A 24,682-nucleotide genomic window follows, 5' to 3' on the forward strand; every position below is an offset into this window, starting at 1 on the left:
TTATAACCATGAATTGCACTGAATAAAGTTCCCAGTTTTAATTTTATTTGCAGATGATGATTCATGGTGATGGCTTGCAGGGTCATAAACAAAAGAAGGCACATGGGACTTCAACAGCTTTCATCGTTTGCAGAAACAGGAAGAACTTTCCTAGGCCCAGTAAAATCATCCAAATTTATTATAGATGAAGAGTGTCATGGAAGTGTGTTAATCAGTTCAACAGTAAGGCTTCTTGAAAGTTTGGATTTAACCAGTGCAGTGGGACAACTTCTCAATGAAGCAGTTCAAGCACAAAATAACACATACAGAACTGGAACCAGTACTCTTTTGTTTCTTGTTGGTGCATGGAGCAGTGCTGCTGAAGAGTGTCTTCATTTGGGCGTCCCCATTTCATTAATAGTGTCTGTAATGTCAGAAGGCTTGAATTCATGCATTGAAGAGGTAGTTTCCCTTCAAGTACCTATCCACAATGTATTTGACCATATGGTTAACACAAAGACATTTTCTGGACCTGAAACATTTAGTGTCAGCGTATACCCTTTTCTCCAAATCCCTTCAGGTACTGGTTTGATACAGAAAGAGCGTGATCTCAAAGATGTTGCCTCTCAGTCATTGGCCATTTACAGTCTTTTTGGGAGACCTGTTAAATCGCCTCAACTCTTTAGGTCTCAGGCTAAGGTTGAAGCAGATGAAAACACATCACAAACTCCTCAAACTCTGAAAAACAGTCCACTTGCAGACACCCGCTGCAGAAAGTCAGTACTAACCCACAGTAGACATTTTAGTAGGACAGGTAATAATCAATGGATAAGCAAACCAGATGTATTTCTAGAACAACTTAGTGCAGCTACGCCCAAGACTTATAGATGTGATGATTTGGTGGAGTTGGAGGTAGGTTTGAGTCACGGAGGTCACAGCAGCATGAAGTTAGTAGACGAAGCAGTACGGCTACAATATCAGAACGCAGGTATGCAACAAGGCAGCTGTACAATGCCATTTCTTTTTGACATTTCAAGAATCTTCACTTGCTGCTTACCGGGTTTACCTGAAACTTTTTCTTGTGTCTGTCCAGGATATATCACTGTTGTATCAATACCTAGTACTACTCTGATCAAGGAATTGCAGAATCAGCCTATCCGGGTAGTTCTTGTTGAAGGTGATCTCACAGAGAATTATCGCCACCTGGGATTTAATAAGTCTGCAAGTGTTAAAACAGTATCAGAAAGCTTGAAGCTTCAACAAGATGGCTCAGAAGAACTGTGGACAGATCATGTGTTACAGGTATTAATCAAGTTCAATGTGAACCTTGTCCTAGCACAAGGAAATGTGTCTGAACACTTAATTGAAAAATGCACAGACAACAAGAGGTTGGTAATTGGATCAGTGAATGGCAATGTAATGCAGGCTTTTGCAGAGGCTTCAGGAGCAGTGCAGGTGGCCTACATTACACAAGTAAATGAAAACTGTGTGGGCAATGGTGTCTGTGTGACCATCTGGAGAAACATTCCCTTTGATGCTGTAGATCGGATCAACAGAATGGCAATCGTGTTAAAAACAGAAGGAATTAATTTGGTGACAGTAGTGCTGACTAGTCCAGTCACTGCCCAGATGCAAACCAAAGAAGATACTTTCTGGACTTGTGCCTATCGTCTGTATCATGCTCTAAAAGAGCAAAAGGTCTTCCTTGGAGGTGGCGCAGTTGAATTTTTGTGTCTTAGCCATCTTCAGATTCTTGCAGAGCAGTCTGTGAATAAAGGAAACCAAGGCTGTTCAGGATGGCTTCATAATACTTCCTCTTGGCTGGCCTCATCTGTGACACAGTACAGACCGACTGTGCTTAAATGCCTGGCAAATGGATGGCACAGATACCTTGCAACTCTCCTGTATAACACTGCCAGTTACTCATCAGAATTTGAAGCCGGCACATTCATTCAGCATCATCTACAAAATGCTGCAGACTCTGTCTCTCCTTCATCTTACGTCTTGAATGAATATAGTAAACTAAATAGTGGGATTTTAAATTCAGACATTTCAGATAAACTGGAACAGATTCCAAGAGTTTATGACATTGTTACACCAAAGATTGAGGCATGGCGCCGAGCTTTGGATTTAGTACTGTTAGTTCTTCAGACAGACAGTGAAATTATCACTGGACTTGGACACACGCAGATAAATTCGCAGGAATCAGAGGGCATTTCATTTTTGTAGTGTTACTGGCTAAGTCTTTGGAAAATAATCTTTGGTAATATGTCGTGCTAATAATAAATTTTCTAATAGCCAAGTCACAGTTTCTAAAATACCAGCTTTTACCAAGAGAAAATGATTGATGTGTGTCAATAACTGTACAGAGTCGGAGATTTCACCCTACTTAACAACTTTTTTTCTATTTCTATATTTTTATTCTATTCTGTAGCTGGACATGTCTCTTTTTTTTAACATTTTATTGGAGTATAATTGCTTTACATTGTTATGTTAGTTTCTGCTGTATAAGAAAGTGAACCAGTTATACGTATACATATGTCCCCATATCCCCTCCCACTTGCGTCTCCCTCCCACCCTCTCTATCCCACCCCTTTAGGTGGTCACAGAGCACCGAGCTGATCTCCCTGTGCTATGCAGCTGCTTCCCACTAGCTATCTGTTTTACATTTGGTAGTGTATATATGTCAGTGCTACTCTCTCACTTCGTCCCAGCTTACCCTTCCCCTCCCTGTGTCCTCAAGTCCATTCTCTACCTTTGTGTCTTTATTCCTGTCCTGCATCTAGGTTCATTAGAACCTTTTTTTTTTTTTAGATTGCATATATATGTGTTAGCATATGGTATTTGTTTTTCTCTTTCTGACTTACTTCACTCTATATGACAGACTCTAGGTCCATCCACCTCACTACAAATAACTCAATTTTGTTTCTTTTAATGGCTGAGTAATATTCCATTGTATATATCTGCCACATCTTCTTTATCCATTCATCTGTCGATGGACACTTAGGTTGCTTCCATGTCCTGGCTACAGTAAATAGAGCTGCAATGAACATTGCGGTACATGACTCTTTTGGAATTATGGTTTTCTCAGGGTATATGCCCAGTAGTGGGATTGCTGTTCACCCTACCCTACTTATAATTTAACAGGTTAGCCTGCTGCTGTTTCATGGGATGCTACAGAATACACAAGATGCTTGGATCAGAGGCAAAGGGCTTTTATTATTCACAGGAAAAGCAGTAGCCAGAGCTTCAGGTTGGCTTGCATCAGTTCCCCAGTTCTCTAAGTCCCACGAAAGCAACACAGAGGGCCACTGATGGCAGCCTGCACATGCAGTGTGTTGTGTTATGGAAGAGGAACACTTGGGGTAGCCACTGCTTTTATAGGAAGCAGAAACAATCCTGTTCTTTGTCCAAGGGCAGTTGTTACCTCATGCCTCAAGGCTGCTCAGTGTAAACACAAGCCTGAGACATGGACTGGGTAAAGATAGGCCTGGCATCCTGAGAAAGTACGCAGTGTCACTCAGAGCCATAGTGGATAGCCTCCTCCAAAAATTCACTCTTCAACCTGATACGTTCTTGGCCAGACTTGAGTTTTCATGTGAGTATGCCACTCTGTCGGCTACTCTGATTAATCTGGCAAACAGGTTGCTTAGTCAATACCAAATCTATTCTATTGTTCTCATATACCAACTAAATTAAGGCTACTAAAGCAGACTCTGAGCAGCAGGGTGAAGCCAGGCTGCAGTACTGACCTCACTCATGTTCCCAAGGGTCTTGAATTTAGTCAAATGTAAGTTCCAAGGGAGGGCCAGTAGGTCTTTTTATTAGCCAGAATGTAGTCTAAGACCAATTGTTATCCATTATGAACCACGCAAGGGAGCTTTGACTGTCTTACCTGTCTTTGGTGTCATTGCCAAAAATTACAGGAGGCAATAGATGGGCCAAAAGGCAACTCCCATTGCTAGTGGAGATACCTTTGTGGCCCATTTTCCCCACATACAAGCACATAATCCCAATAGGCCCAGATCACTGTATATCAGGATTTCTTGTTAAACCTGAATTGAATCACCATTATATAAATTTGATTAAGTCACATGGGTAGTGCTACCAGTAGTTTCAGCCTCAGTTGCCATGCATGGCAAAATCCACGGTCACTCAGGCATTAAGAGAAGCATATGATCAGTCAGATTGAAACAAGGTTGTCCTGGTTCCTGTGCTTGTAAGTGTTCTTAACTGGGAGCTGCCATTGATGGCATCATGTCCTGCCTTCTGTACCAAATAAGAGGCTTAACAAGGAGTTGAGCCTCCTTTGTGGTGGTGGCTTGTGGTGGTCAAGGAGATATAACATCTGCTTGTTTGATTCCCAGAGGGATGAGTGCTATGAATCTCTCCAAATGGTATCAAGGAACTTTACTTGACAAACAGTGTTCTGAATTTTGTTCAGGTTTATCGGTCACTCCTACTGGTAGAGGTAGATAACGCCACAGTCAGGGCCATTGAGACAGGCTTCTAACTTGTCAACCACAGAACATCTATATATCACCTGTATAGTGAACATCTGAGGCATCAGAGCACAGAGGCACGCACACTCAATGGCAGCCTGTCGATGGGTTAGGATGGGTTAGGGCATGGTGGTCGCTGGCAGGAAGCTTGTCTCATTTCTCTACTTGTAGCAATACCCCGAATGGAGAACCTCCTCTGGCACTTTATGAGCATTTAAGTTTAAGCACATAACACCTCGATGCCAATTATGTATTTTCATGATAATAGTACATTGAATTGGGCCATTGGGACCCACCCACAGGGTCACTTTTTTCCTTTACTGCAAGATTTGCTCCAATCCTATCAGTTACCTTTAGTCACTTTTTCCCCCTATGGAAACATGGACCAAGAAGTTTAACACTTTCACATTAGGGGCTTTAACAGTCACCAAGTGTTGGTGTTATCTCCCTGACGGGTAGCTCAGGAAGGAGCAGAGAGTGAAGGTGGCAGGCAGGGAGGTTTTGTTTTGGGGGTTGTTTTTTTGACTCTACATTTCAGTGTTGGTGGCAGCTTCTCCCCGTGCTGTTCCTAGTATCTGGAGAGCACCCAGGCTCCAGGGATCTTCTCTTTGTCCTCCGCTGGCCACTGCATCTCCCCAGTGCCCTGCAGTCCTGGGTACCTTGGGCCACCCTGTACCCAGTAGCCACTTCCCTCAGGGACTGGGTAGCATGGTCCCTTGGGCACATGTATCTAACAGAGCTATAAAAGTTTGAGTCACTTTCTTCCCCAGAGTCCCCCCGTTACACTTGGCTTTCTCCGTACAGCAGATGACTTCAGGGTGGAGGGTGCCGGAGGTGTTAAGTGTAGGGGGAGAGAACGGCTCCGTGCCAGGAAACACACTCTGTGTTTACTTTTGGTTTTGATCAGCTGCCCAACTTGTGCTCAACAAACTTGTATTTTTGGTCTACTCAAAGTTGTATTTCTTCAGCCACTGATGGTCCAGTGGTTAAGACTATGTGCTCCCAGCGGAAGGGGTACGGGTTTGACCCCTGGTCGAGGAACTAAGATCCCACATAAAAAAGTTGTATTTCTTCCTTGCTGACAGCATTTCTTTCAGCTCTGGGGACCCCTTGACTTCGTGGCGGCAGCCGGTTTCTTCTCAGGTTGTGCCATGGGGCACGCTGCCTTGTTGCCATGTTCACGTTCTTCCTTCTCCCACCCAACGTGAGTGGGCAACAGCCAAGACACCATTTAGTTGTATGACCTCTCTCTCATACTTAGTCTCCAAACGTTCATTAACAGGTAGACAGTAGGCAGCCCATAATCCCCTCCCCCTTACCCACTACTTGAGTGAAAGCATTCACTATGGAACCCATGGAATCATATCTCTTAACCCCACCCACTGGGGCTCATCTTTTCCAGAGAACCATAGCTCTCTCAAGTTAAAACTGGCAAGAACTATGCAGAGTCTGGGATTTTGCTCTGTTTACAAGCTAACAAGTTGGCCTATTAAAATTTCATGCGACACTGGCAGAAGACTCGAGACTCCTGGGTCAGAGACAAAGGACTTTATAAAAGTAACCAGAGCTTCATGTTAATTTATATTAGTCCCCTGTGCTCTCAGGTCCCTCAGGGGTGACAGGAGCCCATGATGAATGCCTACACACGTGGTAGTTTGTGTTACAGTAGAGGAACACTGAGCTCAGGCGATTCACAACTTTTATAGTAAGCACAAGTAAGCCCATTCTTAGTCTGCAGAAAGATATTACGTCATCATTCAAGGTTGCTCACTGCAAACACAGACTTGAGAAATGGCCTGGAAAAAGAGAACTCAATGCCCAGCAAGGACATGCAGGGATGCTCAGAGCCCATGGCAGAATGCCTATCCCAACAAAGTCTCTTTTGCTACTTCGCCATAAATTGAACATTATAAGGCCTGAATTTATGTGTGTAGTTTTTGGAAATGAATATTAGAAGAGCTCTGAGAAAATAATAGTATTAATTAAGTTACTGATTACCTATCATGTTCCAGGCACCATTCTAAACTCTTTGTGTATTGCATTACTTTGCTAGGGTCGCCTCGACAAAGTACCACATACTAGGTGGCTTAAACAACAGAAGTTAATTTTCTCACAATTCTGGAGGTTAGAAGTCTGAGATCAAGGTGTGGGCAGGGCTGGTTTCTTCTGTGGCCTCTCTCCTTGACTTGTAGATGGCTGTCTTTTCCCCGCGTCTTCATAACATCTTCCCTCTGTACCTATCTTTGTCCAAATTTCCTCTTCTTGTAAGGACACCAGTCATATTGGATTAAGGCCCACCCTAGTGACCACATTTTAACTTAATTACCTCTTTCAGGACCCTATCTCCAAATACAGTCACATTTTGAGGTACTGGGGTTTGGGACCTCAGGGTATGAATTGGCGGAGGAACACAATTCAGCCCATAACTCGTATGTAGTCTCAATCTTTGCAACATCTATTTTCTCCATTTTATGGTTGAGGATATTAGCTTAGTGAGGTTAAGAAACTTGCCCAAGTTCTCACAGATAATAGGTAGTAGAGCTGGAATTTGAACTAGGGTTTTATCTGGCTCCAAAGTCTATATTTCTAAGCATTAATTGTGATATGAAGCTTTTTTTTTTCTATAAGGTAACAACAAAACAAAAGAGAATGCCTGTTTTATTTACAGGGCTAATTTAAATGTATCGGAAAATATAATTTGATTATGCTCGTGCTTGGGTAAAAGAATATCGTTTTTGGTTTGGTGCTTGTCTTACAATGTGATAACGTGAGAACTTTGCACAGATAATCATTCCAGTTATACATACCGTCTTTGTTCACAGAATAATAACAATGTTGAGTATTGAACTGTTTTTAAAAATAAAGGATATTATTTTACTTGAGTAGATAGCGACATATTATTCTCCCTCTGTATACTATTAACACATAGTTTTTGTTAAAATAGTACGAAGATTATGAGTGCCACTAATATTAACATAGATGTTCAGCTCATTTAGATTACTTTTTATGAAGTTCGTATTTGCATGTATTCATACTATTAAGTACTGAGTAGATCTTGTAATAAATACTTTCCTTTGAAACTAGAAGTCTCACTCTAATATAGATTTTGTAAGTTTGTTTTGTTCCCAGATTTAAGAAAAACTTTGTACTCTCATGTGGTTTATCAGCTGTTTTTCTAATTCTTATAAGAAATACCTTTAAATTTTAATTACTCAAGGAATTTTTCTGTCCTTGCAAACTGAGGACAGTTCCTTGAAAAACCTTGATTCATCTAAGTAAGTGGGGTTTTCAAGAAACCCTATCTATAAGCAGGTATAGACATTTCTTAAAAGACCAGTGCAGTGTTGATATCTTTGTGAGACCAACCTGCCTCTTGAATATTACAGACTACAAAGAGGTTTGCAGTTAACTTACCTCTGCATTATAGCCCATTTTCCCAAAGATAAATAACTCCTCCTTGACCAGGGGTTAATTAGTTCTTCAAAAAATAATCTTTAAAAAAATTCCAGTAATGGAATTGTAGGAAATGTATTCCAGATTATAGGCAGGTGTGCCTGCCCACCCAGAGGCTGGACAGATGCAAGATCAGCAGAAAGGAATTGGGAAGCAGCAAGAGCGAAGGGGTTACTGACAGGTCACTGTGAGCTACAGTCCCCAAAACTGCTCACAAGTACTTCCAAAAGGAAAGGAAATATGAATAGAAAAAACAGTGTAAGCAGGTTTGAGAACTAACCCACGGGCGTCACATTCTGGGTGAGTGCAAAACAACAACAAACAAAACAACCCCAGCTCTACGTGTCTATGTTGTTGCCTGAAATAAACAGACTACCAGATATTTCTCCTGCAAAGATGAGTTTATTCAGGATCAGCAGAGAATTGCAATTCAGGGTCTGCAACCATGGCGAGCCACATGCAAGTCCCCATGTGGCAAGTGAAGGAGAACACTTTCATAGGAAGGAAAAGGAAATTGGAAGGGTTACAGCAAAACAGAGTCCATGGCTTTTCATTGGCTGAGTCCTTGCCAGCAAAGAAGATGAAGTCTGTCTTCTTCCTGTTGGGCTCTGCTATTGTCCCAGGGCATGAGAGCTCCCGTTCTCGTCTCCCAGCTCTATTTAATTGAGGTTTCTGTATTACTATTATTATTTTTTTACATAGCGGATGTAGGAGAACTGACTAGTGCTGTGGTGATCTAAGCTCTGAAGAATATCAGAAATACTCAGCACATGCTGTAACCAAGCAAAGGGCTCGTGTGCCCTCAGTACAGAAAGCCAGACTCTGGCAGCCAGAATTTTCAACGAAGTAAGGATTTATTGCAGGGCACCAAGCAAGGCAGTGGGAGGCAAGCCCCAGATCCACTCCAACTTGGTCTTTGAGTTAGGAGTTTTAAAAGGGGAAGAACAAAGAGTTTGGGATTAATTATCATCTTGTGACATTTCTTAATTATAGTTTTGGGAGTCAGGATGTCTCTGGTTTACAATTCTGTGGCCAAGTGGTCCATGGCTTGGGGGGTCTGTTAACTCATCTTACCCTGTAGAAACAAGCTGAGTTTGTACGTTATTGATGGTATCTATAATAGCGATTTTGGTACATTAATGATGTTAACAACAGCAATTTTAGTACATTAATGATGTTATCAACAGCAGCAATCTTAGTCATCTGACTCTGGTTGATTAGTTCAGTTAGCACAGGATTGAGATCAGAGGGGACAAGAACGGGAATAAAGTTTTGGATAGAGAGATTAATCATAAACTCAGTAAGGGAACTCGGTTTTAGGGGGACTCGGTTTCAATACTTCCTTCCAGGAGAACTGAGTCACACCCTGAGGGGAAAAAAATGTTGGAAGCAAGTAAAATAAAGCAGGGCAGGAACACGTGGAATAAGGGAGAGAGAAGAGCTACATTGGGAATGGTGAAACAATGTCATTTTGTATTAGGATGGGTGGCCGGGAAACTTGGAGGAATAAGAGATCTGAAGATAAATGTAACCTTGAAGGCAAGGTCCATAGACCTCTTGGAAACACAGAGCTGGAGGTAGAAAATCTTTCCAACCAGACTTAGCTTTGACACACAGAGAAGGACTACAGAGAAAGGCTATATTTTCAGTCCTTCACTTATAACAGAAGAGAGACCATGAGCCATGAAACTGAGTAACTGGCCCCAGCCTATCCCCATCTCCTCCACAAGAATCTCCTCCTGAGATGGGATTCACAAAACTCCATGTCATTTGAACATGGGGGAAAAAAGAAATGCCATTTAACCTCAAATGACCTCAGTATAAGGCAAAAGATTAAAATGGATTAAATAACATTTGAACAGACAATGAGAGCTCACCAGAAAAAAAAAAATGTAGCTAGAAAGCAGATGAAAAGTAATATTTCTGAGTTAAAAGAAATCATTTAGTTTGAAGTTTTTGAAAAAACAGCACTAAGTAGGAATGACGATCTCAGAAATTAGATGGCTAACAACAGGTTATGAAATGACAACTGACACAACTCAGAAAGGAATTGGACTAAATTACAGTTGACTCTGGAGCAACATGGGTGTTAGGGGCACTGATCCCCAACCGTCACAGTCAGAAATCTGAGTATAAGTCTGCAATCAGCCCTCTGTATCCAAGGTTCCACATCTGAGGATTCAGCCAACCTCAGATCGTGTAGTAGTGTAGTATGTATTTATTGAAAAAAAAAATTCGTGTGTAAGTGGACTTGCACAGTTCAAACCCGTGTTGTTCAAGGGCCAACTGTACAAGTAATACAGGAGCCAATAGACTCCACAGAAAGCACAGTACAGGATATAAATTTCATTCCCAGGAACCCAGTAGAGCAATCTCCTCTCACAAGTTCTTCTAAATTTCCATATCAGAAATCTGCATTGTACCATTTTTCTTTTAAGATGATGATTTAAATGGCCAAACTTTACAAAGGATGACTTTTCTATGTAAAGCAGGGACCAATCTAACATTAGAGTCACCCTCTGGAAACTTTCAAAGCCTTTAATCACTCATTTAAGTTTAGGGGCAGTTCTTAGCTCCCTAGTTCATGCCATTGGTCTACTCTAAAAGTCTCTATTTAGTGAGGGGAAAGCAATGGTGGATCAAAGGAGTCCAGGGTCTCTCAGGGTGGCCGTGCCTTGCAGTCACCCAACGGCAGGGTTTCCATGATGCTAGGTTCACAGGCCCACAGACTTTTGTCAGGCTAACAGGAGGTAATCATCATCAGTGTAATCAACTCACTAACCAAACTCACAGACAATTGTGGAAACTGAGATGCTAATTTCATATTTATATTTATAACATTACTACTAGAAAAAACAGAATACTCATATGAACTGAGCCAAGAATTTTTTTCTCCTGTGTGTGAAAGTCTCTGGGAAGCTAGGAAGATCGCTTGTTGAGGCTAGAATCCAAGCCAAGGGTCTCCTCTGATACAGCACTAGCCAGATACCCTCTCTTCAGGAACGATGGTGGGAACCCACCACTAACCAGGAAGGTGAGCTCTTTGCTCACTTCTGTTATCAAACCCTTTATTCAGATGTTAAGATAAAATAATTAGACACTGCTTTTTTTTTACTCAATTATATTTTGGACTTGCCCTCTGGAAGCATCACTCTGTGGCCCCTTTGGGGTTTTTTTTGTTTGTTTTTTTATTTTTTTAAATTATTTTTTATTGAAGTATAGGTGATTTAAAATGTTGTGTTAGTTTCAGATGTATGGAAAAGTGATTCAGATTCTTTCATAGGTTATTACAAAATATTGAGTATAGTTCCCTGTGCTATATAGTAGGTCCTTGTTCATCTATTTTATATATAGTAGTGTGTATATGTTACAAATTCATAATTTATCCCTCCCTGCCCACCTTCCCCCTTTGGTAACCACAAGTTTGTTTTCTATGTCTGTGAGTCTGTTTCTGTTTTGTAAATAAGTTCATTTGTATCATTTGTTTAGATTCCACATATAAGTGATATCATATGATATTTGTCTTTACTGTCTGACTTCACTTAGTATGATAATCTCTACATCCATCCATGTTGCTGCAAATGGCATTATTTCATTCTTTTTTATAGCTGAGTAGTATTCCATGGTGTGTGTGTGTGTGTGTGTGTGTGTGTGTGTGTGTGTATATATATATATATATATATATATATATATATATATATATATCATATCTTCTTTATCCATTCCTCTGTCGATGGACATTTAGGTTGCTTCCATGTCCTGGCTATTGTAAATAGAGCTGCAATGAACATTGGGGTGCATGTATCTTTTCAAATTATGGTTTTCTCCAGATATATGACAAGGAGTAGGATTGCAGGATCATATGGTAGCTCTATTTTTAGTTTTTTAAGGAACCACCATACTGTTCTCCATAGTGGCTGTATCAATTTACATTCCCACCAACAGTGCAAGAGGGTTCCCTTTTCTCTACACCCTCTCTAGCATTTATTATTTGTAGACTTTTTGATGATGGCCTTTCTGACTGGTGTAAGGTGATACCTCATTGTAGTTTTGATTTGCATTGCTCTAATAATTAGTGATGTTGAGCATTTTTTTCATGTGCCTTTTGGCCTTCTGTATGTCTTCTTTGGAGAAATGTCTGTTTAGATCTTCTGCCCCTTTTTTGATTGGGTTGTTTTATTGTTCGTTTGTTTTTTGATATTGAGCTGTATGAACTGTTTGCATATTTTGGAGATTAATCCCTTGTCAGTTGCATCATTTGTAAATATTTTCTCCCATTCTGTAGGTTGTCTTTTCATCTTGTTTATGGTTCCCTTTCTTGTGCAAAAGCTTGTAAGTTTAATTAGATTCCATTCGTTTATCTTTGTTTTTATTTCCATTACTCTAGGAGATGGATCCAAAAAGATATTGCTGCATTTTATGTCAAAGAGTGTCCTGCCTATGTTTTCCTGTAGGAGATTTATAGTATCCGGTCTTACATTTAGGTCTTTAATCCATTTTGAGTTTATTTTTGTGTATGGTGTTAGAGAATGTTCTAATTTCATTCTTTTACACGTAGCTGTCCAGTTTTCACAGCACCACTTATTGAAGAGACTGTCTTTTCTCTATTTTATACTCTTGCCTCCTTTGTCATAGATTAATTGACCATAGGTGTGTGGGTTTATTTCTGGACTTTTTATCCTGTTCCATTGATCTATATTTCTATTTTTGTGCCAGTACCATACTGTTTTGATTACTGTAGCTTTGTAGTATAGTCTGAGGTCAGGGAGCCTGATTCCTTCAGCTCCATTTTTCTTTCTCAAGATTGCTTTGGCTATTCGGGATCTTTTGTCCTTCCATACAAATTTAAAAAATTTTTGTTCTAGTTCTGTAAAAAATGCCATTGGTAATTTGATAGGGATTGCACTGAATCTGTAGATTGCTTTGCGTAGTATAGTCATTTTGACAATATTGATTCTTCCAATCTAAGAACATGGTATATCTTTCCATCTGTTTGTGTCGTCTTTGATTTCTTTCATCCGTGTCTTATAGTTTTCAGAGTCCAGGTCTTTTGTCTCCTTAGGCAGGTTTATTGCTAGGTATTTTATTCTTTTTGATATGATGGTAAAGGACTGTTTCCTTAATTTTTCTTTCTGATCTTTCATTCTTAGTGCATAGGAATGCAACAGATTTCTGTGTATTAATTTTGTATCCTGCAACTTTACCAAATTCACTGATGGGCTCTAGTAGTTTTCTGGTAGCGTCTTTAGTATTCTCTGTGTATAGTATCATGTCATCTGCAAACAGTGACGATTATACTTCTTCTCCAATTTGAATCCCTTTTAAATCCTTTTCTTCTCTGATTGCTGTGGCTAGGACTTCCAAAACTATGTTGAATAAAAGGGGCGAGAGTGGACATTCTTGTCTTGTTATTGATCTTAGAGGAAATGCCTTCAGCTTTTCACCGTTGGGTATGATATTAGCTGTGAGTTTGTCACATATGGCCTTTATTATGTTGAGGTAGGTTCCCTCTGTGCCCACTTTCTGGAGAGTTTTTATCATAAATGAATGTTGAATTCTATCAAGAGTTTTTTCTGCATCTATTGAGATGATCCTATGGTTTTTCTTCTTCAATTTGTTAATATGGTGTATCACACTGATTGATTTGCGTGTATTGAAGAATCCTTGCATCCCTGGGATAAATCCCACTTGACCATGGTGTATGATCCATGTTGGATTCTGTTTGCTAGTATTTTGTTGAGGATTTTTGCGTCTATGTTCACCAGTGTTATTGGCCTGTAATTTTCTTTTTTTGTGGTATCTTTGTCTGGTTTTGGTATCAGGGTAATTGTGGCTTCATAGAATGAGTTTGGGAGTGTTCCTTCCTCTGCAATTTTTTGAAATAGTTTGAGAAGGATAGGTTTTAACTCTAAATGTTTGGAAGAATTTGCCTGTGAAACCATCTGATCCTGGGCTTTTGTTTGTTGGGAGTTTTTTTTCCTTTTTTAAATTTTTATTTATTTATTTATTTATTTATTTAGCTGTGTTGGGTCTTCGTTTCTGTGCGAGGGCTTTCTCTAGTTGTGGCAAGCGGGGGCCACTCTTCATTGCGGTGCGCGGGCCTCTCACTATTGCGGCCTCTCTTGTTGCGGAGCACAGGCTCCAGACGCACAGGCTCAGTAGTTGTGGCTCATGGGCCCAGTTGCTCCGCAGCATGTGGGATCTTCCCAGACCAGGGCTCGAACCCATGTCCCCTGCATTGGCAGGCAGATTCTCAACCACTGCGCCAGCAGGGAAGCCCCTGTTGGGAGTTTTTTAATCTCAGTTTCAATTTCAGTACTTGTAATTGGTCTGTTCATATTTTCTCTTTCTTCTGGGTTCAGTCTTGGGAGATTGTATCTTTCTAAGAATTTGTCCATTTCTTCTAGGTTGTCCATTTTATTGGCATATAGTTGCCTGTAGTAGTCTCTTATGGTCCTTTGTATTTCTGTGGTGTCAGTTGTAACTTCTCCTTTTTCATTTCTGATTTATTGATTTGAACCCTCTCCTTTTTTTCTTGATGAGTCTGGCTAAAGGTTTATCAATTTTGTTTATCTTTTCAAAGAACCAGCTTTTAATTTCATTGATCTTTTCTATTGTTTTCATCATGTCTATTTCAGTTATTTCTGCTCTGATCTTTATGATTTATTTCCTTCTGCTACCTTTGGGTTTTGTTTGTTCTTCTTTTTCTCATTGCTTTAGGTGTAAGGTTAGGTTGTTTATTTGAGATTTTTCTTGTTTCCTGAGGTAAGCTCGTATCACTATAAACTTCCCTCTTAGAACTGCTCTTGCTGCATACCAAGCTTTTACATCATTGTGTTTTCATTTTCATTGTCTCTATTTTTTGATTTCCTCTTTGATTTCTTAAGTGATCCATTGGTTGTTTAGCAGCATATTGTTTAGCCTCCACATGTTTGTAGTTTTTGCACTTTTTTTCTTGTAGTTGATTTCTAATCTCATAACGTTGTGGTTGGAAGATATGCTTGATACGATTTTAGTTTTTTTTAATTTACTGAGGCTTGCTTTGTGTCCCAGCATGTCTTCTATCTTGGAGAATGTTACATGTGTACTTGAAAAGAATGTGTATTCTGCTGCTTTCAATATAAATAAATATAAATATCAATTAAGTCCATCTGGTCTTGTGTGTCATTTAAGGCCTGTTTTTCCTTATTGATTTTCTCTGGATGATCTGTCCATTGATGTAAGTGGGGTGTTAAAGTCCCTGACTATTATTGTGTTACTGTCAATTTCTCCTTTTATATCTGTTAACATTTGCCTTATATATTGAGGTGGTCCTTTGTTGGGTGCCTATATATATTTACAATTGTTATATCTTCTTCTTGGATTGATCCCTTGATCATTATGTAGTGTCCTTCTTTGTTGCTTGTAACAGTCCTTATTTTAAAGTCTATTTTGTCTGATTTGAATATTGCTACTCCAGCTTTCTTTTAATTTCCATTTGTATGGAATACCTTTTTCCATCCCCTCACTTTCAGTCTGTATGTCTTTAGATCTGAAGTGGGTCTCTTGTAAATAGCCTATATACAGGTCTTTTTTTGTATCTATTCAGCCAGTCAGTGTCATTTGGTTGGAGCATTTAATCCATTTACATTTAAGGTAATTATCGATATGTATGTTCCTATTGCCATTTTGTTAATTGTTTTGGATTTGCTTTTGTAGGTCTTTTTTCTTCCTATCCTCTTTTGTTCTCTTCTATTGTGATTTGATAACTATTTTTAGTGTTATGTTAAGATTCTTTTTTCTTTTTTGTGTGTATATCTATTATAGATTTTTGGTTTGTGGTTACCATTAGGTTTTGATATAGCACTTTATATAAATACATGATTGTTTTAAGTTTCTGATCTCTTAATTTCAAATGCATTTCAAGTATCCTGCATTTGTGCTCTCTTCCTCTCATTATTACTGCCTTTGATATCATATTTGTGTGTGGATGATTTCCTACCTTTACTGTATGTTTGCCTTGACCAGTGAGCTTTCTCATTTCATAATTTTCTTTCTTCTATTTGTGTCCTTTTCTTTTCTGCTTAGAGAAGTTCTTTTAGCATTTGTTGTAAAGCTGCTTTGGTGTGCAGAATTCTTTTGGCTATTGCTTGCCTGTAAAGCTTTTGATTTCTCTGTCAAATCTGAATGAGAGCCTTACTGGGTAGAGTATTATTGATTGCAGGTTTTTTCCTTTCATCACTTTAAATATATCATGCCACTGCCTTCTGGCCTGCAGAGTTTCTGCTGAAAAATCAGCTGATAACCTTATGGGGATTTCGTTGTATATTATTTGTTCCTTTTACCTTGTTGCTTTTAATATTTTATCTTTGTCCTTAATTTTTGTTGATTTGATTACTATGTGCCTCAGTGTATTCCTCCTTGGATTAATCCTGCCTGGGACTCTCTGTGCTTCCAGCATTTGGGTAACTCTTTCCTTTCCCTTATTAGGGAGGTTTTCAGCTATTATCTCTTCAAATATATTCTCAGGCCTTGTCTCTCTCTCTTCTTCTTCTGGGACCCCTATAATGCAAATGTTGGTGCACTTAATGTTGTCCCAGAGGTCTCTTAGACTGTCTTCATTTCTTTTCATTCTTTTTTCTTTATTCTGTTCCTTGGCAGTGATTTTCACCACTCTGTCTTCCAGCTCACTTATCCGTTCTTCAGTCTGATTTATTCTGCTATTGATTCCTTCTGGTGTATTTTTCATTTCAGTTATTGTATTCTTCAACCCTGTTTGGTTGTTCTTTATATTTTCTAATTCTTTGTTAAAAATTTCATGTAACATCTTGCACTCTGCATCCATTCTTTTTCTGAGATCTTGGATCAACTTTATGATTATTACTCTGAAGTCTTTCTCTGGTAGATTGCCTATCTCCACTTCCCTTAGTTGTTCTTCTGGGGTTTTATCTTGTTGCTTTGTCTAGAACATATTCCTATGCCATCTCACTTTGAGTCTGGGTTTGCAGACTCAGTTCCACAGGCTGCTGGATTGTAGTATTCTTGTCCTGGTGTCAGACCCCTGGTGGGTGATGCTGGTCTAGAGGCTTGTACAGGCTTCCTAGTGGGAGGGTCTGGTGCCTGCCCCCTGGTGGGTGGAGCTGGGTCTTGTCCCTCTGGTGGTCAGGGCCATGTCAAGGGGTGTGTCTAGAGGTGGCTGTGGGCTCAGGAAGTCTTGAGGCAGCCTGTCTGCTGATGGGTGGGGCTGTGTTCCCACCCTGTTAGTTGTTTGGCCTGAGGCCTCCCAGGACTGGAGCCTACAGGCTGTTGGGTGGGGCCAGGGCTTGGTGCTGATGACCCAAGCAAGACGTCTGCCTCCTCGAGAGTTCACGTAAATGAACACTCCTCAGAATCTCCACTACTGGTGTCCATGTCCCCAGGGAGAGCCACGGCCACACCCTGCCTCCCCAGGACACCCTCCAAGACTAGCAGGTAGGTCTGGCCTAGGCTCCTATGAAGTCACTGCCTTTGCTCTAGGTCCCGGTACATGCAAGACATTGTGTGCATCCTCCAAAAATGGAGTTTCTGCTTCCCCAAGTCCTGTGGAGCTCCTGCAGTCCAGCCCTGCTGGCCTTCAAAGCCAAATGCTTTGGGGACTCCTCCCCCTGATGCCAGACCCCCCAGGCTGGGAAGCCTGACATGGGGCTCAGAACTCTCACTCCTGTGGGAGAACTTCTGCAATATAATTATTCTCCAGTCTGTGGATTGCCCACCCAGTGGTTATGGGCTTTGTTTATATTATGATTGAGCCCCTCCTACCGTCTTGTTATGGTTTCTTCTTTATATCCTTGGAGGTAGAATATCTTTTTTGGCAGATTCCAGTCTTTTTTTTTGCTGGTTGTTCAGCAGTTAGTTGTATTTTTGGTGTGCTCATGGGAGGAGGTGAGCCCAGGTTCCTTCTACTCTGCCATCTTTTCCATCTCTGACTCTATGGCCCCTTTAAATGACAACTTATTGCTTTGATTTGGGGACCATCTTCCCTAGAGTGACATCTTCTAATAACCACAATCACCCACTTCAAGGTACTTGTTTAAACCCTAGAGTATCACCTTATCTCCAGGTTCTGGGAGCAACAGGATATAGTCTCCCATAGACCAACTAAAGGTTCTCCCTTCCATGATAAAAGAATGATGACAGGAAGGTATCTGTCAGCTTCTAAGATGCACTTCCCATGAGATCAAATATGCATTGGACTGAAAACTAGGAGACCTTTGTTCAAATTCTGACTTTCTCCCATGTGTGACCTTGGGCAAGTCATTTAACCTATTTTAATCTCTTCCCTTATCTGTAAAAGGTATTCTTAAAGTGGCTTTGAGGCTTAAGTTAAATATGCATTATGATAACCTAACTCAATAAATATTAACTGTGTGTATATACCCAGGAAAGTAAGTCAAGCATTTGGAATGTTGTTATAAAACAATTTTATGAGATTTTTGTTCCTTTCCTAGGTTTACAATTTAGTGATTCTCCTCTGTGCCCCTCCCTTCCTTGCCCTCTTTCTGGTAATTAGAAATAATGCCCCATGAACGAAAAGGGTCAGTGTGCCTACTTTGGAGATAAGAGCAATAGGAAAGGAGTATACTAGGTAAGATGCATTCTACTTCTCAAGGTGGCTGGAGGAGATAAGAACCCAGACAGTTGAAGAACATAATGACAGATAATAATAATAGTAGGTTTGGTGTAGTGCTGTACCCTGTTAAAGAGTTAACTAGACTCCTGTGGGCCACTGGTATCCTGGGTAGCAGGGCTACTCTCTCCCACATGGGTTTGCTGGCCTAAAGCAGCAAAGCCAGGCCGAACCCAAGGAGACTCAAGAGTTAGCAACAGATGATTGTGGACCACACCACTCTTCAGTCAGCCTCCCTTGAAGTATGTATGTGTCATCTGTTACAAACCATGCTGTCAAGTTCTCACTGTGGTTGCTGCCTTCTTTACTTTAGTATTTTGTTTACATAAAGCAGTAGTTCTCAACCTGGGCTTCTTATAAGAATTGACTGGGGAGCTTTTAAGAACTACTAATGGCCTGACCACATCCACAGTGATATTTAACTAATCTGAGGTCAGGGTGCCAGGCATTGGTATTTTTTGTTTGTTTGTTTTGTTTTTTAGAAGGTGAGATTTATTTGAACTAGACAGGTAATTTAAGGTAAAATACAAATATGAATATAGACATAATCTGAACTAATTTTTAAAAGAAATACGTTGTGGTGATCATTTTGTAATGTATAAAAATATAAAATCACTATGTTATACACCTGAAAACAACATAATATTGTAAGTCAATCATACTTTAATAAAAAAAAAAAAGTACATGAATCCCTGCTATGCCAGCTACTAGAATGCCAATCTAGTAAAACCCTGTTTCTTGGGGTTCAAAGGGAAAAGTAGAAACTCAGACTTTCCTAGCATCTTTCTTGACTATATTCCTCCTCCCCAGTCCAGGTTAGGCACCCCTCCTATGTTTTCTCAGCAACCTATTCATAGAAATACCATGTACCACACCCTATTACAGTAACCTATGTATTTATCTCTCTCCCCCAGTAGACTGACTATAGGCTCCTTGAGGGTGGGCACCTTGTTGGATCATTTTATGTCTCCAGGTTCAGGGGAATCAGGCACTGGTGTTTTTAAGGGCTCCCCATGTGATTGGAATGTACAACCAGGATTGAGAACACTGACATAAAGGGATGATTTCCCCCTTGTTTAGTGGTTTTCAATCTCTGGCTGTACTTTAGAATCACCTGGGGAGCTTTTAGACAAATTAAATCAGAAGCTCTAGAGTTGGAGCCTAGATATCTGGATTTTTAAGGCTCCCCATATGATTATTATGTGCAGCCAGGATTGATCAGCACTACTATAACTTAAATAGAATATGAAGAGATTAGACAGAATATGAAGAAGTATTTTTTGTTTTAATTTATTTATTTAATTTATTTATTTTTGGTTGTGTTGGGTCTTCGTTGCTGCACACGGGCTTTCTCTAGTTGCGGCGAGCGGGGGCTACTCTTCGTTGCGGTGTGCGGGCTTCTCATTGCGGTGGCTTCTCTAGTTGTGGAGCACGGGCTCTAGGCACACAGGCTTCAGTAGTTGTGGCACGCGGGCTCAGTAGTTGTGGCTCACGGGCTCTAGAGCACAGGCTCAGTAGTTGTGGCGCACGGGCTTCATTGCTCCATGGCATGTGGGATCTTCCCAGACCAGGGATCGAACCCATGTCCCCTGCATTGGCAGGCGGATTCTCAACCACTGCGCCACCAGGGAAGCACCGAGGTATTTTTAATACAAAGTAATTGCTAATCTTCCCTGAGAAAACTGTGAACCCACACATTCCGGGGGAATACACGGTTGCAACTTTGCAAAAATATGAAAGTCATGCACTTAGGTCCAGGCTGGGGAGGATAATGTAGGAAAAAGGCACAGTGACAAAGAAGGATAAGGAAAGATGACAGATCTTCATGCATTATTTTATATGAAACAGCTGGAATTCTAAAATATCAGATATAATCAACTTTAACTCAGCAATCATCTAAAGAAGGATTGCTCCTGGCAAAGTGTCAATCATAGATCACAGCTACCAATAGAGAGCACTTCTTCATGCCAAGTGTGATGGGGGACACTTTACAGGCACTGGCTTACTTAATCTTCACAGCAGTTCTGTGAGACAGGCTCTACTATTATCTTCATTTCACAGATAAAGTGAGGCACAGAGGCCTTGTCTTGCCCAAAGTACACAGCTATTTAGAGGTACAGTCTGGCAGTGGAACTAGAGAGACCCTAATGGCAGCCAGTGGTCTCTGAAGAGGGGCAGATGCAGAGATGAGAAGGTCCATTGGGGTGCAAGAGGAATATAGTAGAATTTCTACTTCCTTTTGCTTTTGTTTTCTGTAATTTTAATTTTTTTATGTTATGTAATTTACATATCATATTAGTTTAGTAGGATATATATGTATTATTTATAAATAAGTAAATGTGCACATATTGGGTCAAATGATGAGAAAAGTTTGAAGACCATTTCTCTAGGAGCTAATGGGTATACAAATAACATGTGGCAGAATATGAGTCTGTTTTGAAAGAGTAGAAAGTAACCTAGGAGCAAATTTCCACTAAAGGGTGAAAATCAGATGAATTTTGGTTAGCTCTGTCTTCTTCTGTAGGTAAAAACATTGAGACTTAAAAAATATATATTTTAGTGACATACTCTCAAATACTTTGAAATACTTTTCAATGAGCCATTCTAAAAAATCTAGTTTCTTTGTTACTTTTAAATGAGTTTTCATCTGTGACCACTTAGCAATGTGTTTTTATGGAGTTTTTTAGACAGCATAGGTCTTTATTTAGACTAGAGAATTTATTATCTCTTTTAGATTGACCCCTGGGGGAACAAAATCCACCCTGTGCAAAGCAGCAGGCAGCCGAATTTGCCTGTGCTGCTTGCGACCTGTTCCAAGCACCTCGATCATGTCGTACAGGCTCTCTTACTTTGCATCTGACTTTATCCTTCGCCAATTTGGTTGCATGTTCTGGCACCTCCATTCTTCCTAAATACTTTTATTTCTCTCCTCATAGCCAGGCCCCATTCTTTTTATCTTAACTATGGATTGTCTTTTCTTCTTCCCCTATTCACACTTCCATCCTGGGATTTATTTTAACACATTAATTATTCTTTCCATTATTCTTCAAGAACATTTTTAGAGGAAACTCTTGATCTCTTTTCCCTCCACACACGAAGGTAGCCATTATTAATATTTGGGGTTTGGTTTTCCCAGGCCTCTTCTGTATGTATGGATGTAGATTTTTTTTAATAATCTCTAAGTGGGATCATATGGAACACACTGCCATATAATCTACTTCTATCAAGTAATATGTTAAGAAATAGCCCTAATATCATTAGAGGTCAGTAAAATAGTTTCAATGGCATCATATTATTACACCACAATAACCTACTATGATTTATTTAACCCATATCCAATCAGATATTTAGTTCAGTTACAGCTTGGCTGCTATAATTAACAAGGGTATAAAAATGTATTTATAGACGAACCTTTCCTCTTAATGATTATATCATGTGAATAATTCTTAGAGATGGATATTGGATCAACAGGTAGGTGGACATTTTAGCTTTTCTAATATATTTTTGCCAAATTGTTCTTCCAAAAGGCTCTGGAAGTGTCATTTCCACAGCCATTGTCAACACTGGATATTATTACCAAAATTTTGTTTCACTAATTTGAGCGAAAATGCAGTCTCATTTTGATTAACCTTTCTATGATTATTAGTGTGAAAGAAAGAACAGTGATTTTTCTTTATATTTTTTTTAATGTTTGTAAAATGTCTATGTTTTCTTTTGATTTTCTTCCTTTGGTGTTAGGTTTTGAAAGGTCTTTCCAACCCCAAGATTATATTATAATCACCTATATAGACTTCTAGTAATTTTAAGGTCTTATTCATCTTTTACATTTAAATATTTAACCCATCTGGAATTTATTTTAGTAGATGATATGGCTCTAAAAGAAATTTTTCTAAATGGTTATCTAGTTGTCCCAACATCATTATAGGGTTTTCATTGTCCATTCAGATATTTCTTAGCAGTGAGGAGGGGATACCAATAGAAAGAGAAATACCATGTTCTCAGTTGCTATGAACCATTTTCATTCCGGGCTAATTATGGATTCATGCTGTTCAGTGTTCCATCATTCTTTTCTGCTACCGTATACTACTGAAAAAAGAGTGTAGTAAAAACTTGTCACATCAACAGTGATGAGAATGAAGGCAGAATCCCCTTTATAAAAGTCTTCCTGTGCTATATTGAGAGCTACTGTCTCAAAGAAGTCTTCTAAAACACTTCTGCTTCGTAAGGGGCATCAGAGCTTTACTCTGAAAACCCTAAAACATTTCTTCCTTCTTTTGACCTGTAGGTGGCAAACTTTCATTCTTATGCTCTTTTAAATTTTTGACCTGCTTGTCTAAAGTCCACAGAAAGAAAGATGAGATTATTTTAGTGTGGGTTAGCATAAATGTAAAGGTAAAGGAGATTTAAAGTAAAAGGACCAGTAAAAGTAACAGGCAGTTCCTTTTTAATTATTATATGTTTTGAGATGGTCAGCACAGACCTGGGTCAGAGTCCCAGCTCTGCTGTTAAGTAGCTGGGACTAGGGAAGGTGATTCAAGTTCTCTTAGCCTCTATCTCAGCTTTAAATCACAGAGTTGAATGAGGTCATCCCTATTATACTTTCCAGCTCTAAATTTTATGATCCTTGTAACAAATTTAAATCCCTGACAGATTTTTAGTGACAGTGAAACTCGTTTGAAAGGGAGCAAAAATGTCCAAAATTGCTTGTTTAAAGATTATAATGAGGGCTTCCCTGGTGGCACAGTGGTTAGGAATCCGCCTGCCAATGCAGGGGACACGGGAACAAGCCCTGGTCCAGGAAGATCCCACATGCCGTGGAGCAACTAGGCCCGTGCGCCACAACTACTGAGCCTGTGCTCTAGAGCCTGCGAGCCACAACTACTGAGCCCACATGCCACAACTACTGAAGCCCGTGCACCTAGAGCCTGTGCTCCGCAACAAGAGAAGCCACGACAATGAGAAGCCCACGCACCGCAATGAAGAGTGGCCCCCGCTCGCCGCAACTGAAGAAAGCCCGAGCGCAACAATGAAGCCCCAACGCAGACAAAAATGAATAAATAAAATAAATTTTTTTAAAAAGATTATAATGATAAGGACAGACTTTAAAATTGATTACAAAAATCTTTAGTACATGATGTGTATAACATTGGAGCTTCAAAAATTGGCCAACTATTGATTCAAACCATTATAATAACTTATTGCAAACAGGGAGTAATACAATAGAGTGAGATAACTTTTTTCAATGATATGAAAAAGAATTAACTTAGGTCTGTTGTCACTGCAGCCAAATTAGTAATAATGGGTTCACAAGTAGAATATAAAATATAAATCTGCAAGAAACCAGAGTATAAGATATAAAACCCAAAGAAGCCGGAATAGTATATGTGTCGCTTTTGTGGATGGGAGATGTTAGTGGATTTTAAAAAGCAGAAGAAGGTATTAACACAACATACATTTTTCTGCACTACAAGAATAAAAACATTTTCAAATGACTTAGGAAGAACTAAGTGTGACACACCGTTAAAAGCTTACTATTTTAAATGTCTGAATATGTATAATCTGGGCAGCAGTTGGGGTCTCCCTAACTTAAATCTAGTCACTCTGATATCAAAAGGCCTTCTGAGAATTTTATCGTGCTCCCCAAACACACCACACGCACACGCACACGCACACACACATACAGTCCTTTTGCTTCTGTTTTTCCTTTCTTAACACCCTTTACTTCTCTAATCTTAGTGTCTACAGCTAATCTACCCATTCATATTAAGCACTTTATGGGCTTTTAAAAGTACTTTATTAAAGATCTGAGTAAGTTACAGAGAGGGCAGGATTCAGAATGTGGAGTGCTGACCTTTCACTATTTCCTCATTACTCCCTCCTTTCTTGCTTTTCCTCTCTCACTCTCCTCTCTTCCTTAATCAATTAAATCATCCCTAGTTTCAAGAAGAGTTCTTACATTCACCCTTGACTATAAACGCCCGTTGTCCCAAAAGGACAGTTCTCCCTAAGAGGCATATTGGTAAATAAAATTTTCACCATCTAATTTCATCTATAGGGTTGGCATTTAAATTCCACTTTAAAATGGAGAAACAATTTACACAAG

The 24,682-nt window shown here is 39.7% G+C and overlaps 1 protein-coding gene across 6 annotated transcripts in view; it reads left to right on the top strand.

Moving 5' to 3' along the window:
* Window positions 1-24,682, top strand: part of BBS12 (Bardet-Biedl syndrome 12) — an 87,597-nt gene that overhangs the window by 9,683 nt on the left and 53,232 nt on the right. For 2 of the 6 annotated variants that reach the window (XM_059923540.1, XM_059923539.1), the window contains one exon: window positions 54-7,279. The exons of 3 other annotated variants lie outside the window; for them this stretch is intronic. In XM_059923540.1, the coding sequence (XP_059779523.1) occupies window positions 64-2,208 (2,145 nt within the window). In that variant the 5' untranslated portion in view covers window positions 54-63 and the 3' untranslated portion in view covers window positions 2,209-7,279. Of the gene's footprint in view, window positions 1-53; window positions 7,280-24,682 lie in introns of those variants that run through there. One more of the 6 variants, XM_059923541.1, reaches the window with a different exon arrangement.

Source organism: Balaenoptera ricei, chromosome 5, assembly GCF_028023285.1.
Source record: "Balaenoptera ricei isolate mBalRic1 chromosome 5, mBalRic1.hap2, whole genome shotgun sequence".
NCBI lineage: Eukaryota > Metazoa > Chordata > Mammalia > Artiodactyla > Balaenopteridae > Balaenoptera > Balaenoptera ricei.